Source organism: Mytilus californianus, unplaced genomic scaffold, assembly GCF_021869535.1.
Source record: "Mytilus californianus isolate M0D057914Y unplaced genomic scaffold, xbMytCali1.0.p SCAF_7, whole genome shotgun sequence".
Lineage (NCBI taxonomy): Eukaryota > Metazoa > Mollusca > Bivalvia > Mytilida > Mytilidae > Mytilus > Mytilus californianus.
In genome coordinates this window covers 90,201,727-90,220,457 of record NW_026262723.1, presented here as the reverse complement: position 1 = coordinate 90,220,457, position 18,731 = coordinate 90,201,727, and the positions used below count along the sequence as shown (strand labels likewise).

The 18,731-nt window shown below is 32.9% G+C and overlaps 1 protein-coding gene across 3 annotated transcripts in view; it reads left to right on the top strand.

Annotated features, from left to right (window-relative positions):
* The window catches only part of LOC127708659 (small G protein signaling modulator 3 homolog), a 60,685-nt gene that overhangs the window by 31,473 nt on the left and 10,481 nt on the right, over positions 1-18,731 (top strand). For all 3 annotated transcript variants that reach the window (XM_052213740.1, XM_052213739.1, XM_052213741.1), the window contains exons 14-19: positions 913-1,076; positions 1,724-1,817; positions 15,526-15,596; positions 16,020-16,068; positions 17,416-17,501; positions 17,840-17,962. In XM_052213740.1, the coding sequence (XP_052069700.1) occupies positions 913-1,076; positions 1,724-1,817; positions 15,526-15,596; positions 16,020-16,068; positions 17,416-17,501; positions 17,840-17,962 (587 nt within the window). The remainder of the gene's footprint in view (positions 1-912; positions 1,077-1,723; positions 1,818-15,525; positions 15,597-16,019; positions 16,069-17,415; positions 17,502-17,839; positions 17,963-18,731) is intronic.

Here is an 18,731-nt window from a genome sequence, read left to right as displayed (position 1 = left end):
GTATGGTACCTTGCAGTACAATTTCAGAGAGATCCATACACTAGAACACAAGTTATTCTCTGGAAACTAGAAAAATGCTTATTTTTGACCCCTTATTCCTAAACGTTTAGGGCAATTACCCCCAAACTTAATTCAAGCTTTCCCTTTGTGATATGGAACCTTTTAGTACAATTTCAGAAAGATCCATACACTAACACACAAGTTATTGTCATGAAACTAGATAAATGCTTGTTTTTGACCCTTTTTTTGGCCCCTAATTCCTAAAATTTTGATGCAATTACCCCCAAAATCAATCCCAGCATTCCCTTTGTGATATGGAACCTTGTGGTACAATGTCAGAGAGATCCATACACTAACACACAAGTTATGTCTGGAAGTTACAAAAATGCTTATTTTTGGCACTTTTTGGCCCCTAATTCCTTTACTGTTGGTACCATAACCCCCAAAATCAATTCCAACCTCCCTTTTGTGGTATTGAACCTTATGGTAAAATTTCATAGAGATCCATTCACTTAAACTAAAGTTAGAGTGCGAAAACCAATGTGTCTTCGGACGACGACGACGATGCCAACGTCATACCAATATACGACCACAAAATTTTTTTGCGGTCGTATAAAAAGCTGCTAATCCTTCATTCTTCATAGCTGAGAACCAAAAATACTTTTGAATACATTTGTATATTGAATCAAATTATAATTTAGAGACAGATTCCTGATTGCAGATTCAGTAAAAGCTGTAGTAGATTTGGCAACAACAAGAACTTCCTCAAACGCTGTAACCTTGTTTTTCAAAGTTCAGAAATAAATTTTATAATATTGTGAATTATATGCCAATTACGCCATTCGAATACAGTTGTTCTTGTGTTTGGTAATTATTAATAGAAATAATAATGTGATTGTTATTTAATTGCAGATAATCTCTCAGAAAGATGAACATTGTTGGGTAGGAGAACTGAATGGTCTCCGTGGCTGGTTCCCTGCCAAGTTTGTAGAAGTTTTAGATGAAAGGAGTAAACATTATTCTTCAGCAGGCGACGACAGTGTAACGGAAACAATAACAGATCTTGTCAGAGGAAGGTATGTGTATACTATAAAACAGTTCTGTCATGCTTAGTGAACTATCAAATCTCACATCATAAATTATAGATACTGTAAATTCAGAACTTATTGCGACTTTTGAAGAAAGGACGAAAATATGAGACTAATTATTGAGATTGTAGGAAAATCTGCCATCAGATATATGCATTGGATATCAAAATGCAAGTTTTGTTATTTCGATACTCAACCAGTTGCATTATTCACATTGATAAAAACCTTGCACTTATTTCTGAAATTACAGTAAACTGAATAGTGAATGCTATCGATGTTATATACTGAACCCAAAAAACTTACCCTCAATGTTTATATGTATTGATATACAGAAAATTATTTATGATCAACAAATAAATTAACAATTAATTAATCATGAATTGATGTTGATCTTCTATATTTCTACCTTAAAAGGGGAATAACTCTGGAATGCTTAAATGATTTAAAAGTAAACTTGTCACTATCAAAAGAGCATAGAATATTCAGCCTATAAAACTAACTGGTAAATTCACATTTTCAAAAAGGATCTCATTAAAGACATGCAGCTTGAAGGTTGTTATACAGAGTAAACTTGTCACAATTGACATAAAATAAATGATTTTTAAATTGTAATCAAGCAATGAATATTTTTGTAGTTTGTGTCCAGCACTGAAGCAGGTATTTGACCATGGATTGAAGAGATCTAACTTACTTGGTTCTACATGCCATCCATGGCTGTTCTTAGAGGAGGTGAGTAGTGATTTGAAAAATCAAGTAATTTATGTTGTGAATTTGTTTTGGAGGGACCAAGTGTTGACTTTGTCCCTTGAACTCCTTCTGTATTAGTTAAACCAATGTGAGTGTGCATCTGTTTAATAGTAGGTGATGTATGACAACACAGTCATATTTGGTCAGAAGGGGGGAGGTTAAATCCTATGCTTTCTTTATGGAGAGTGCCATGCTTTATCCATGTTTAAGAACCATTTTAACAACTCTATAAAGGGTCCATAGGTGGCCTGTTCAAAGGCAAACTTTCTGCCCTTTTATAAATACCCTCTTTTTCCAGATCAACTTTGCAGAACCTACTATTTTGATTTATTGTTAATTGTTCTTGGCTTCAATATGAATGAACTATTTGCTGCTAGATGTTAGCAAACAGCAATCAATCAGTTGTTTTGGGGGGACCATATGGAAACTTTAGATGATGTTTATTGTCTGGTCACAGACTTGCTGGCCTTTACCTTATTGAAACAAACAGTATTATATTAATGTTTGTTTTGAATAGTCTGTCAGTTATTATTTTATAAGTAAGTCAGTTTTATCACAAGAAGATAGGTAAATTATCAAACATGTTTTTTTATGTTACTTAACATTGGATGAATCTTATTATACTCCTGCTCCAAGGAAGGGGTAAACTGGTTCTGTTCCTCTCACTGTCCCTTGAAACTTTTATCAAATTTTTCTCAGGAATTACAAATCAGAGCTACCTGTTATCAAGCTTCATGTAAGCATGCTGTACTGTGTGATATGTTTTAACATTCATTCGGTCATCAACTTTCTGTTCACTTAATACTTATATATTCATACACATAATATTCGTGTATGAAATTAGGTCTCAGGAACTACCAACTACAGCTTCCTAAAATTTGATGTCAAGCTTCATGTGAGTATGCTGTACCGTGCGCTGCATTTTCATAAACTTCCCAAATACTTATAGTGGGGGTATTATTAGTGAGCAATAGCTAACAGTTCATCTTGTTGTGTTTAACCATTTATTGATTACAATACATACCAACTTTATACAAATATGAAGAGAATACAACAGATGTGAATCATGTATTATTTTAAATGCATATAGCTACATATGACATAGAATTATTTCTTGATGACTGGAAAATATGGTTATTATAAAAAATAAACTAGACCAGCCTAATTTTAACCTGTGCAAGTTGTGTTACTAATAGCATCAATAATCATTTGTTTTACTGAAAAAGAAAAGTATTGAAGAATTTTGTCAATTTCCCAAGAGTTGTCTCTCTTGGTATACTGTAAAAGTTAATTTCTTTATGTTTTTTGATAAGGGAATTTAACTATAAACTATTGTTAAAATCCAAAAGCATCTTTAAAAATGGTAATGTTAAGTCACAGTTGATCTAAGGGCATGAAAGTAGTCTTTTTAGAATGATGTTTGTCATTTTGCCTGTCTTAATTATTTTAATGTGTTGTCATTAATACTTATTAAAATCTAAAGACACCAGTAGATACTTTGTGTTCTCCTTTCCTTATATTAAACAAGGCTGCAAAGAAGAGAATTTAAACAAATGTGCAATGTGCACCTGCTTTTTAAAAAATATTTAATCGAGTGATTTTTATGGTTCCACATACCAAACAGGGACATCAGTTTCTGTTTAAATTAAGTTTGGGTTTCCCATACTAAAACATAGACTCAGCCAGTTTATACCTGTTTGTTAATTCACAAATCCTTAAAAAATGATTCTTCTACTAAGCATGAAGTTGTGCATCAGCTCTCTTAATTTTTAATTCAAGCGATTTTCCATACAAACATGGACTTACAAATTTCTGCTTAAATCAGTTTGTTAATCCACAAGTCCTTGAAAATTGTTTGACAGAGTTCAACCAAACTTGCACAGATTTTTCTACAGGACTTTAGTTGTGCAATTTTTATTTTAAAGTTTGATTTGAGTGATTTTTAGGATTACCATACCAAAACTTGGACTTGGCCTTTTCTGCTTATACTATTTGGAGTAGGCAGACAGCACATACAACACTTAGATGGAAGACAAACACATTTTCATTAAGTCATTCAAACTAGGATATATATCAATTAAAAAGGCTTTCATATTTGGTTTTGATTGTGATCACCTAATTATCTGGAATTTTAGTTCTTGTGTCTTTTGATGAAGGTCAATATTGGAGATAAGTTTAAATCGTAATACTGTAGATTCTGAATTCATATACAGTACATGATGATGAGGTAACGAATTAAAAAGGTTTCCAAAAATTTTGAGTTCCAGAGTTAGAAATAATGTGCAAAACCTTTTAGAATTTTTCTCTCTCACCCAAATGAAGAAAGTTAAAGAGAGAGAGAGAGAGAAGGAAAGAAACAAAACTATTTCCATGATCTTGTTATGTATATCATACATGTTATAGTTTGGAATTGATATGGAATTTTTACTGGAAGATATGTCTTATAAATGCTTAAAACCCCTCCAACAATTTGCCTTAGTATTAATTGTTTTTATAAGATAACATTACTGATCTTTGAAAAAGTATTGCTTTTGGTCTCATCAGTTTATCAAAGCAAAATCTTTAGAATTAAAAATAGGTCAAACTTTCCTACTTTACATACCAATGTTGACTTTCTCACTAAGGTACATTTTTTAAAGTTGAATTATATCTTAGAATTAAAATGATCAGTTCACATGTAATAAACTATCTGATAATGCCACACCTGATTATTATTATCATTATCTCTGCTTACATAATGGATCATCTGATAGATGACATGTTAAACATAGGAGAAGTTGTATGTAGTGACCTGATATTGTATCAACATGTGACAATAGGCTTATTTACTCTCAGATAATTGTTAATATTTTACAAATAACCAAGTGATAAACAACAGATGTAGATCAGGGTCATATATAGAATTAAATGTCAAAACACAGGGTATTTCAAAAGAATTGTTATTGTCAACAAAGGGTCAACTGACCACAAAAATAAGTAAATACCTCTTGAATACCATTTTATATTTAAATCACATTTTACTACATATAATAATGAAATAGTCTAGATAGTGGACTACAATACTATAGATTTAAGTATTGTTTACCACAAAGATAACTCTGTTTTCTGACCTGGGATTCCCCTTGATGACCATAATTTTGGGGTAGCTTTTTTAGTGATTTTTATACGCCCGTTTACGGGACGTATTATGGTATACCTCTGTCCGTCCGTCCGTCTGTCCGTCCGTCTGTCCGTCGTCAACATGTCGGACATTAACTCAAAAATGCTTTTACCAATTTGCATAAAACTTTGGTGAATTGTTTATATCTATTGATGTGAGCTCCCTTTCGTTTTTTATAAAATTTAGATTTTACGTTTCCGAGTTATGGGGTTTTATTCATTAAAAAAAGGGGATTTTCCAGTTTTCGGACAATAAGTCAAGAATGCTTTCACCAACTTGCAAGAAATTGTGGTGAATTGTTTATATCTATTGACATGAGCTCCCTTTCCATTTTTATAAATTTTAAATTTTACGTTTCTGAGTTACAGGGTTTATTCATAAAAAAAGGGGTGATTTTCCAGTTTTCGGACAAAAACTCCAAAATTCTTTCAGCAATTCGTATGAAACTTTGGTGAATTGTTTGTATGTATTGATGTAAGCTCCCTTTAGAATTTAATAAATTTTACATTTTACATTTCTGAGTTATTGGGTTTTATTCATTAAAAAAAGGGGTGATTTTCCAGTTTTCGGACAATAACTCAAAAATGCTGTCACCAATTCTCATGAAACTTTGGTGAATTGTTTATATCTATTGATGTAAGCTCCCTTTTTATTTCAATAAATTTCTAATATGACATTGAGAATTAATTGAACTTTATTTGTTTATAGTCTGACAACAGATTTACTAAGTATTGGGGACTATTGCACAACAGCAAGAAATCTTTAATTGAATATAAATTCAATTCATATAACCAATTTCAAGTTCTTTGACTACATTTATTCAGAAACCTATAATATGTCAAATATTTAATTACAATCCAAATTCAGACCTGAATCAAGCTTGAATATTGTGTCCATTTTTGCCCCAACTGTTCAGGGTTGGACTTCTGCGGGCGTATCTAGCTGCGCTCAGCGAAGCAGTTTTTTTAAAAATTTTAGACTGTCCACTTTTTTCAATGGCCCCTCCACCCCCACCTACTTAGGAAGATCCTGGATCCGCCACTGCATGGGTACTAATTTTCATGTCTAACAATTTTGGTGTAAAGATAAACCAGAAAAGAAAGGATATGGGGTCTCCATCCATGACATAAAATCAGTACATGCACAGCAAAAAACACAAGGAACAGCCCTTTTATTGCTGCTCTTCATCTCAAAGTCACAGTGTGGCCTTCAACACGGAGCAAAAACTCTCACCCCACTGCAAGTTTGATAAGGACCTTAGCACAGGTTTGAGCAGACTTTAACAGTCAATAATACCCTCTGAAATCTAATGGTAACGATTCATATCTAAAAGAGGGGCCCCGGTGGTCAAGTTGTCTATATAATCTAACTTCTGCAACATTGGGGTTGTGAGTTCGAATCCCGCATGTGGCAGGTGGTTTTATCCGGGCACCCATTAAAACTGACCACCACGAAATAGCACAATAGTGCTGAAAGTGGTATTAAACACCAATCAATCAATCATACCTAAAAGTTAACTATGCCAACAGGTCACACTAAAAGCCTTACCCCCTATATTTTGATGGGTATAGCAGCGTTCTCACCTGAGGTTCTTTTAATATGACCTGCATTTTACAATGAATGAGATCTAGATCTTGTTTCAATTTTTCAAACCCAATTGCCAAAATTGTTAAATTTGAATGATTACTTAAAATAGATGTTATGGCAGTGCTGATATCCTATATTTCTAGCTTTTAGTTCATCAAGCAAAGTTGACCTTAGACTGACTGTGTTTGAGGTTTTATTAGGTCCTTGGCTTTTGTAGTTCATTTTATTTATATGGCTTTCAAATTTTATCTCAAAATGATGTTTCTGTTAAATTTTTTATATCAAAAGTCCATCACAAAGATTCCCAGTAATGAATTTATGGTAATGAACATTATAATCTGTACTGTATTACAGAAGTACAATTCATATTTATAGTACATGTATTAAAGGATATAGGTTATCATTCTCAATGTTAGTACTTTAATTTACATACCAATATTGATAATAATTCTTTATTTAAAGATTATAATGCCATTATAATTAATAAATCAGTGAATGACCTCAACATTTGATTAAACACAAGGGTCACATTCACTGTACATTGCATGTACAAATATTCATTTCTTATATATCTACTTTATATAGATTTATTATAGTCGATAACATATCCCTGTAACATTATCAAGGGAACCAACCTATCATTTAAAGGAATATCATGGATTTTAACAATGGTTTAATTTGAAATGTATCAATACATAATAATAATAAATTATGATGCAATTTTCTCTAAGATGATTAAATAAAAATTCCATAAGATTAACAACAGGAAAAAAGCTAATTCACCAATGTCCATACAGATAATTGTGATAAAAGACCTCATAAACAGATTCCTTACAATACACATAATAAGGATCCACTTGGACAAGTACTTTTCATTCTTATCTATATCTTTTAGTTATATTTTCTTCATTAAGATGATTAGTTTCAGTTACTGGAAAATGAATAAGCATGCCAAATAACCTAATAGTAGGATTACATGAGTTCTGAGATTGAACCAAAGCATATGCTTAAACAAAATGTCATTGGAAAATCTTTTCTTTTTGTTGAAGAGGTTTTGTTTTGAATGATATATATAGTGAGCTGTATAAGTAGGACTGTAATTACTTTCAATACATTAGACATTGACATAGTGCAAACGTGGATAGATTGAACATGCATGGCATATGCTATGCAGAACTTTTACTTCTGAAAGTTTCAATTAGAGTTTTGCCAATTTCTATAAAGAAGATTTCTGCCAATTTCTATAAAATAGAGATCTGCCAATTTCTACAAGAACATACTTGTTTTAAATACTTTCTCATTTCCATTTTACTGCAATAGCCAATAAATAGCTTTACTGTAGATCAAAAGTGATCATCAGTGAAATTTGCTTCCATCTTGGTATGAAATTGTAGGAGTGAATTCAAAGTATGTGGTAATTTTTTAATCACTATATTACATATTCACTGACTTTTGTAATAATTTGAACATCGTCATTAAATGAATATTTTTGCAACACTGTATCCTTAAAGATTATATAAACAAACTGGATAGTTGTCAAATTAGTTTTAGATTGAATTTCAAATTTAAAATCTAAGGTTAATTTCATTTGATACAAAAACTGGTCTGCTTATCCTTTCTGAAATAATTATTTTGTATGTAATTATACCCTATGCTACTAAATAGTGAAGGGGTTTATAGTTTTTACTTGTCTGTTGGTCCATCTGTCAGTCCATCAGTAATTTTCCTTTCTAGATGCTATTAACTCCAATATTTTATATTGGATTGCAACCATACTTGGATATGTGGTCACAAATAATGAGGGGAACATCCCATTTGATTTTGAGGTCACTTTGTCTAAAGTCAAGATCATAGTTACTAAAAATAGACTGAAATTTATGCAGAAAATGGATTTTCAGATACTAAATCAAATACTACTTATGGGATTGCAAAATTACATTGGTGTATGGTCACATATAATAAAAGGAAGATCACAATTGGTTTTGAGATCAAATTTCAAAGGACTAGATCAAAGCTTCTAAAATAGACTGAAATTTGTGCAGAAAAGTGGTTTCCATATGTTTAATCAAATACTGTATATGAGAGTACAATCTTGAATGTATTGCACACATCTTTAGAGGAGGATCCCTGTTGATTTTCAAGTCACTAGGTCAAAGGTCAAGGTCATAGTTACAAAAAAATAATTGTTGTAACACCAATATTACTGCCTGAAATCTTAAAGGAAAAGAATAATATCTTAAAGTTTTCAGAAAAAATCTATGCCATTAGGTCATTATGAGCTTTTGCACTCTATGTGGGGTGTGAGGTATGTGAGCTTGCTCACTAAAGATTCATTAATTAAGTCTCCCAAACGAAGTTTGGGAAGACTTATTGTTTTTGCTCAGTTCTTATTATTATTATTATTCTTCTTCTTCTTCTTCTTCTTCTTCCGCCGTTTTTAAATTTGAACTTGTCCACACCTGTTCTCCAAAACCGCTTGTCAGATTAACTTAGGGTTTCACAATATGTTAGACTAACATGTCTAGTGGTGCAATCAGGGTTTTGTTTGTGCAATGGGGTTTATAAAGGGGTACTTTGAGGGGCAAAAAGAAAAGAGGGTTTTACTATAGAACCCTATGGGATTTTATTTTTTTAAATTTTCAAACGATTATAAATTGAAAACCGTTTGTGATAGACACAATCTTTTTAATTGAAAATGTTCTAAATGATAAAGCCCATTAAATGAAATACAGGGTTAGTCCCCAGGGGTCACCCCCACCCCCTGCCATTTAAGAAAGTTCTAATACCTTGTAAGTGGTCAAGATCCCCACCCCTAAACCATATATATTCTGGTTTGTCATGCTAAGATGGTTTGAATGATATACAGGGTTAGTCCCCAGGGGTCATCCCGACCCCCTGCCATTTGAGAAAGTTTTAATATCTTGTAAATGGTCGAGATCCCCACCCCTAAACCATATATATTCTGGTTTGTCATGATAAAGCACATCAAATGTAATACAGGGTTAGTCCCCAGGGGTCATCCCCACCCCCTGCCATTTGAGAAAGTTTTAGTATCTTGTAAATGGTCGAGATCCCCACCCCTAAACCATATATATTCTGGTTTGTCATGATAAAGCACATCAAATGAAATACAGGGTTAGTTCCCAGGGGTCACCCCCACCCCCTGCCATTTAAGAAAGTTCTAATATCTTGTAAGTGGTCAAGATCCCCACCCCTAAACCATATATATTCTGGTTTGTCATGCTAAGGTGGTTTGTATGATATACAGGGTTAGTCCCCAGGGGTCATCCCCACCCCCTGCCATTTAAGAAAGTTCTAATATCTTGTAAGTGGTCAAGATCCCCACCCCTAAACCATATATATTCTGGTTTGTCATGCGAAGATGGTTTGAATGGTATACAGGGTTAGTCCCCAGGGGTCATCCCGACCCCCTGCCATTTGAGAAAGTTTTAATATCTTGTAAATGGTCGAGATCCCCACCCCTAAACCATGTTTATTCTGGTTTGTCATGATAAAGCACATCAAATGTTATACAGGGTTAGTCCCCAGGGGTCACCCCCACCCCCTGCCATTTAAGAAAGTTCTAAAATCTTGTAAGTGGTCAAGATCCCCACCCCTAAACCATATATATTCTGGTTTGTCATGCGAAGATGGTTTGAATGGTATACAGGGTTAGTCCCCAGGGGTCATCCCGACCCCCTGCCATTTGAGAAAGTTTCTAATATCTTGTAAATGGTCGAGATCCCCACCCCTAAACCATATATATTCTGGTTTGTCATGATAAAGCACATCAAATGAAATACAGGGTTAGTCCCCAGGGGTCATCCCCACCCCCTGCCATTTAAGAAAGTTCTAATATCTTGTAAGTGGTCAAGATCCCCACCCCTAAACCATATATATTCTGGTTTGTCATGCGAAGATGGTTTGAATGGTATACAGGGTTAGTCCCCAGGGGTCATCCCGACCCCCTGCCATTTGAGAAAGTTCTAATATCTTGTAAATGGTTGAGATCCCCACCCCTAAACCATATATATTCCTATTTGTCATGTCTCGAACATTTGAATGACGTATACGGTCAGTCCCCAGGGGTTCCCCCACCCCCAATGTTCTAATATCTTGTAAATGGTTGAGATCCCCACCCCTAAACCATATATATTCCTGTTCGTCATGTAATGAACATTTGAATGACGTATAGGGCCAGTCCCCAGGGGTTCCTCCCCACCCCCAATGTTCTAGTATCTTGTAAATGGTCGAGATCCCCACCCCTAAACCATATATATTCTGGTTTGTCATGCCAAGATGATTTGAATGATATACAAGGTAAGTCCCCAGGCATCACTAATGCATATAACTTTACTGGACCAAACCAATTTTCACTGGACGTTGCCCAATGTCAGGCGACCCTGGGAATTACGAATTATGGGAGCTTCGTTTGGGAGACTTCGTAACAGCATCCTGTTACAATCATTTCTTGTTCATAATATGTTTTGTCCCTATAAACTGGAAAACTGAAAGCAATTTCATCATCATTTTCTGTATGTTTGAAATATCTTGAGTAGTTTTACGAGATGAACAAAAAGTTTTGTCTTCTTACATCAATATCCCTTCTAAAGACAATTAGTCCTTTGACTAAATGGACTCAAATTTGAACTAACAGCAATTTTATGACTTTGATAACACATTATGAATAGCATGAGATCAGCAAACACTTTCTACTATGCAAATTTTTATTGGATGATAAATGCAATGTATATTAAAATCAATTTCTTCAGGAAAAAAATTTGATGGATACACTTTTTGAAGGAGCAATCAAATATGCATAAAATTTTGTATAGTAGCTCTAAAAGAGTAATGATGTAAGATTTACAAGTACTGTATAATTAACTTTGATTTCAAAATCATAAAAATGTCTAGGAAATTTGTATCAGCACTTGCATGTACTTAGAAATAAGTTTCATTTATTCCAGTTGACAAAGTTATGACAGAAATATGGCCCTTGTCCTTTTCTTACTTTCTACAGGCATTGCTATTCATGTTGTAGCTTTACATGTTGTTATTTTTCTTTTTTTGAAAACTTTATGATAAGTATTCTCTGTTTATACTCAAGTTATTTGTCAGTTATAATGTGTATCATTAGGTATCTGGATGAAAATCTAAAAAAAAACTGTGTTGTGAGGAAAAATTACTTGTGGTTTTTAATTAAATCAACTTAAATACTTGTTTGACCTTAAGATGTTATTTTGTTATTCAGATAAAAATTGTGATTTTAAATGTAGAAGCAATGTTTATCTTTAAAGAACAAAAGATCAAAGACTTTTTTTGAATTAACAAGAAATAGTTTTGAAGACAAGGTGAGGGGTAACCTGGTGTACTGGATCATTGTTAAAAATGGGTCACCCTTTTGTTTTACTGAGTAATTAAATTTTAAAGAATTGATTGGAGCATGAAATATCAGTTCAACCATAATACATGATTTAATTCTGTTTTCTATACCAAATAATGCTGCTGGTGTATCGTACATTGCTGAACACTACAACTTGGTCAAGTTTCAACCTCAATAATGGACTTCCTGCTACAAATTAAAAAAAACTATTGAAATAGCTGACTCAGTATTTTGTTTTATTCAGTATAATAGATTTAATCTGTTTGGATAATCTTATGATAGGACAGTACAGTATAATTCTCTTTAAGATATAATTCTGTCAGCGACCTTGAATTTGATAAGATTAAACAATTAGGTTCCTAAAATACAATATATATATAGTCCTTGATGTTCTTGACCTTATGGTTAAATACATGGCTGAACAGGTGAAAAATACATTTAACCAAGGTTAAATACTATGTAATGATTAAAGGCATAAACTGCATTTTTACATGCCAAGTTTTACCTACATTTATATACATGTTTTAGAAGATGTTAAATGGCTGTTTTTGTCATGGTTTTGTATGTAACTTAGTCCATATGATCAATATTGTAGAGTACATTTCGTAATGATACATGCATGATTAAGGCTTAAGGAATGATTTTATAAACAGAGCCTATATGATCATTTAATGTCTACCCACAGGTAGAGAGTCCATGTCCCAACTCCTTGCTAGGATAACTGGGTAAAACAATTTGGACCACGAAGAGAGCTGCAAAACACTTTAGTGAATTTCAAACTCATAAGATAAAGATTAGATTAAATATAGTATCATAATTACAGCTGAGAATGTGTGTACAGTTCAAGATATGCCTGATAAAGCAGTACCAGTATTAGGTACCAAGTACCATACAAACTTTTAACTTGGCATTTTTTTTAATGAAGGGATAAAGGGAATTGGATGCTGAACACGTGCATTTTCATACAAATTTATGTCCATTTCTACATGTCCTATCCCTCCTCCTTTACCCCTTTTGTGATAGAAGGAGGACACAATATTTCTGCTTGTATAGCAGCCCTTTGAAATGTTAAAAAGAAACTTGGATCAATTCAATTTAAGTTAAAAATTGATGAAGTAGCCTCAGTTTCATAGATGATTGATCACATAATTTGGGTATGAACAAATAGAGATGATGGGTATGATATTAATGAGACAGCAACCCCACAAAACACAGCTAAAACAGGGGACAAACAGTCTGCCACAGTGGTCATGTGCCAAATAACCATTGGTCAAATTTTCCTGATTCTAGGTTTTTTTTCAGTATGGAGTTTAAATGGTAGCTATTTTCAGATAATGGTAACTTAATTTATGTATAAGTCATTCTTGATGAAAGCTGGTCTGACAGTTAAAAGACATGAACAATTAAAGCATGTTAAAGAACCAATGGAATTCATTAATGGAAGAATAAATTGCATAAACCTATAATTAAAATGGATATTAAATAGTTTTAATGTTATTTGCACATTGATACCAATTAACCCAGAATGTGCATAACATTGGTATCACAAGGACATTGAATGAACAAAATAAGGTTAATAGAAGTAAGATGTGATTTCTAATTAGTTAGAGGTTGGTTTGCCATAGAATCATTTCCTGAACTATGTAGATAATTTCTGCTAACTATTTCCACCTAGGATAACCACCTCTGGTGGCCTTGATGATATATAAAAACACTTGTGATTTGTTATAGGCATGCCGGCTATTAAAAGTAGATATATAAACAAACTACCTGTTTGATTATTTTGTATTGATGTACTGATACTTTATCAACTTAATGGTACAAGAGAATGTCTTTATAGATAGGTTTCAAGTGCACATGTACGATTTTTTTATCTTATTTTCAAACAGGATATATATTTATATAAAAGAATTGTAATTTGGCAAACTTGTTTAACTTTAAAGAAAATTTGGCAGCTCAAGGATCTTTTCCTAGCAAGCTGTGTGAAAACTGAACTATTGAAATGTCACTTAATTGAAATAGAAAGGAAATTGGAAAGACATATTTTGTTCTGGAAATAAACTACACATCAAGGTCTGCATTCAGTTAGAAATTTTACTGAGTGAAAAAATTAGTTCAGAGTTGCCCATAGTATCTTTAAAAATGGACTTTATTGGTTTTAATTTCTACATCTAACAGATCATATTGCACAATGCTTTGTTGATATATCAAATAGCATGAAAAAAATCTTTTGGTTTACATCAACCTGTATGTGTCATATGATAGCAAGTCATCACAGATGCAGGAGATTGTGGGTTGATTCTTTTGCTTGTTAACACAAAGACTTAAAAAATTGGTATTTGATGAGACTCCTACTATCATACGGCATACAAAGGTTATCTCAAGGTTAGAGCAAAAATCTGCTTGGCTCAAAGGCAGAATAATGTGCAGGCCTGCAGCCAGGGTGTACTTGGTAAGAGGTGGGGCTATATCACGGATCATGATGCTCAGACTGTAATAGTGAAACTTCAATCTGAAATAACTTTAATAGTATGTTTAAAGGGGGATTCCAACCCTCAAATCCCCCTCCCCCTGGCTACAAGTGTGATGTGTCCATGGGGGATGTAGATATCATATTTTTGCAGTCTGTGACTTTATGAGCTATACCACTATGACTTTTTACAGCTTATTATATGGTATAGGATTAGCTCATTGTTGAAGGCATTATGGTGGTGTAGCTATAGTTTTTCACATCTTTGTCCTTTGGACTTCGGTAGATATTTGTCTAATTGGCAATCATACCACATTTCCTTATTATTATATTCGTAAGATTCCATCTGAAAATTACTATATAAAATTAATAAGTTTTCCAGTGTTTACTAGAGACTTGTTCTATCTTAACTTGATAAAGTCTGGAAGGCAAGACTAAGGTGTGCTGTTTCTGTCTATAGCGTCAACAATGCAATAGTATGTGATCAGGTCAGTTTAAGGGGAACTGCTTGTGATAAGTCAATAGAATTAAGTATGCAGTTGTATTAGCATTGGCATTTCTCATTTCCACAGAGATAAGTTGGCCCTGCACCTTCAGTCGTAGTTTACATGCTAAAAGTATTGCCATTTTAATATCAACAGATGCATTACACTATCCAAATTTCATTCAGGCAAGCCATAACTCTGTAACATCATTCCATTTCCAGGCTGCAACAAGAGAAGTTGAGAAAGATTTCCAGTCAGTTTACTCCCTTTTGTTTCTATTTCCAGGCTGCTACAAGAGAGGTTGAGAAAGATTTCCAATCAGTTTACTCCATTTTGTTTCTATTTCCAGGCTGCTACAAGAGAGGTAGAGAAAGATTTCCAGTCAGTTTACTCCATTTTGTTTCTATTTCCAGGCTGCGACAAGAGAGGTAGAGAAAGATTTCCAGTCAGTTTACTCCATTTTGTTTCTATTTCCAGGCTGCTACAAGAGAGGTTGAGAAAGATTTCCAGTCAGTTTACTCCATTTTGTTTCTATTTCCAGGCTGCTACAAGAGAGGTTGAGAAAGATTTCCAGTCAGTTTACTCCATTTTGTTTCTATTTCCAGGCTGCGACAAGAGAGGTAGAGAAAGATTTCCAGTCAGTTTACTCCAGATTAGTGCTATGTAAAACATACAGGTAAATGAATGTTCAGAAAAAGATTTAAAGTTGCTGTTCTTGTATTTTCTTCAAAATTAAAACATTGGCTTATTCTATCATATGAGAGGAGATTTTTATTCTTTCTGAATTATTTTACTTTATTCTATTAGGTTGATTCTATATTTTATTATTTAAATATATGCATAGCATAAAAGCATTTACATATCTCCTCACTAATTACAATTAGAGTTATTCATAAAACTCATTAGGCACATTGAGTAAGTTGGATCTTGTAAAAACAGCAATGTCTTATTCATTAAAGATTATATTAATTTATTTTATTGGGTAACCATTGATGACCAAAAATTGGTGATGAATGGAAATCCATATGATACAGTTGGTACTTGGTGAGTGGTAAATCAGATGACATATATTTGAATAACCTGTGCATTAACATTACAGATTGGATGCTGATGGAAAAGTCTTAACACCGGAAGAGATTTTGTACAGAGTAAGTATTTACCCTTGGGATTGCATTAATTTGAAGAAACAGCTCAACAAAAAGTGTCAGTATATGTTTACCCTTAAAGTTTGGTTGCTGTTTGAGTTTTTTCTGATATTTAAAATCTTTTAAAAAGCTTCCCTTTAAAAGATCACTACATGTTTTGTCCTTACTTGAAATACCAGCAGTGTTCAAGGACAACTTATAATAGTGAAAAGATCAATCTGTCAAGTAAGGTTCTTAAAGATATAACCTTATTTGGAAAATTCACCATTTCTTAATCTAAATCATATTGGTTACTATTCTCAAAAGTTGATCCTAATGTCTACAGTGTTTTGAACATTGGATAAGTAGTCAAATCAGTAAAAAAAAATTTGCAGTCGTATATTGGTATTATGTCGTCGTCCGAAGACATTTGGTTTCCGGACAATAACTTTAGTATTAGTAAATAGAAATCTATGAAATTTAAACACAAGGTTTATAACCACAAAAGGAAGGTTGGGATTGATTTTTCTCCTCAAGATTTCAGAAATCAAAAAGAAAATTTCTTCAAATATTTTTTTTTTTGAAAAAAAGGGGAGGGTAAAATTTTTTTTTGGGGGGGGGGGAGGTTAATTCACAACAGCGTAGTGTATTGTACAAAAGCCAAAAAAAGGGGGGTGTAAATTTTTTTTTTTTTGGGGGGGGGGGGGGGGGGGGGGGGTCAATTCGCAACAGCATAGTGTATTGCACAAAAGCAAAAATTGAATATAAGTTCAAATCATATAACCAATTATCAGTTATTCTTTGTCAGAAACCTCTTATGTGTCAAATATTGAATTACAATCCAAATTCAGACCTGTATCAAGCGGAATATTGTGTCCATTTTTGCCCCAACTGTTCAGGGTTGGACCTCTGCGGTCGTATCCAGCTGCGTTCGGCGAAGCAATTTATTAATTCAGTATAGACAGTAGTTAGTTGACATAAAGCAAAGAAATCTGTTCCCACCAGTGTTATGGGCAATCTTGAATTGCAGTGCAAAGGGAGCAATTTGAAGGCCACACACTTAAATTGAGATGGAAAAGCCCTTTTTTCTCTGTTTTGATTTTTGTCAAGTTCAATCCCTTGTTTTCCATTAAACAATGAAATAACCCATAAGAAATCATTAAGAATTTGAACTGGCAAATAATTGCTAAAATTAAATATCTATAAACCAATATGTCACACTTTTTTCATACAAAAGTTAAAATATACTTTATCATAGTTTAAAGTGACTATATTAGTATTCAAAATATGGACATTAAAAAGAATTATTGTAGATTTGTAAAGTAGTTACTTTTGAAACAGGAAAATATTCTTAATATTGTATAATTTCAGGCTGTACAAGCAGTGAATGTATCTCATGATGCTTGCCATGCACAGATGGACGTCAAATTTAGGTCACTGGTTTGTTGTGGACTAAAGTAAGTTTAGTGAAAAATCTATGGTCAGAAAAAGTCCATATTGTCCATGACATTTTGGTAAACTTTCAAAACTTTTGCACAGATTTTTGACAGAAATATTTGGAAGTTCTTAAAAAAAAAAAAGTTTTAATAACATTACATCAATTATTGAATAAAAGATCAATAATATAAATGAGGCTGAACAGTCAAATATCAGAAAAATGTACTAAAAAACACTAGCCATAAGGGGGCTTGAAAGCCTAGTTGATTAAACCACAGAATAAAAAATGAAAATGAAGCCACAGCTATGAAAGTCTAGCATATAAAAGTTATATATTATATTTCAAACATATTTCCAGTGAACAGGTCCTACACCTTTGGTTAGAAACTTTGTGTTCCTGTGTTGATATAGTTGAAAAGTGGTATCATCCTTGGTCATTTATGCGAAGTCCTGGATGGGTTCAGATCAAATGTGAATTAAGGTAAGTCTGGTTTCCTGTAGATTGAACTGGTTCCATGTTTTTGCATGGTTGTTAGATGTTGTAGTTAGTGTTGTTTGCCTGTTTGGTATTAGGTGCATGTAACAAAACAGAAAAAAAATAAATTATTTGCTGTTATTTGAAAAATAATATATTATGAAAATAAATAGTAAATAATTAATAAGGTATATCTAAAATTATTTAATTTTATTTCATTTGCTTTGTTTAATTGCAGTGTATTTAAATACGTGGTTTTGATAAATATGACATAAGAGAAGACATTTATGACATAGAATTAGTGTGACATAATTACTCTAGTAATGTGTTTCTGACATCATTTTGGCTTCAGAAAACATCACGAGGTAGTATCATGAGATAGTATCAAGTGCCATGTATCATACTGTGACACACTTGAATTGTTATAACTGGAAGCCATATTTTGGTGATCTTAATGAATTCAGCTGCTGTTGATAATTAGTTTTTGTATCATTTTGATTTACCCATAATAATACCCTTCCTTGGAAATTTTTGATGAAAGGCCAAATTAAATAACCAAATTCCTGAGATTAAAATGAAATACCATGATAATTTGATTAAGCATTTCTGCTCTTTAATTTTACCAAACAATATATGGTATTCAAATTGCATTACTAACTCAATATGCTTTTACTTTCTGAAATTCTTGTTGAAGAATGCACAGTATCATCAATTTATGTTATTTGATAAGTTTATTACAATTTTGGTGTATTGGAAATCAGTGAAGATGTAAGAT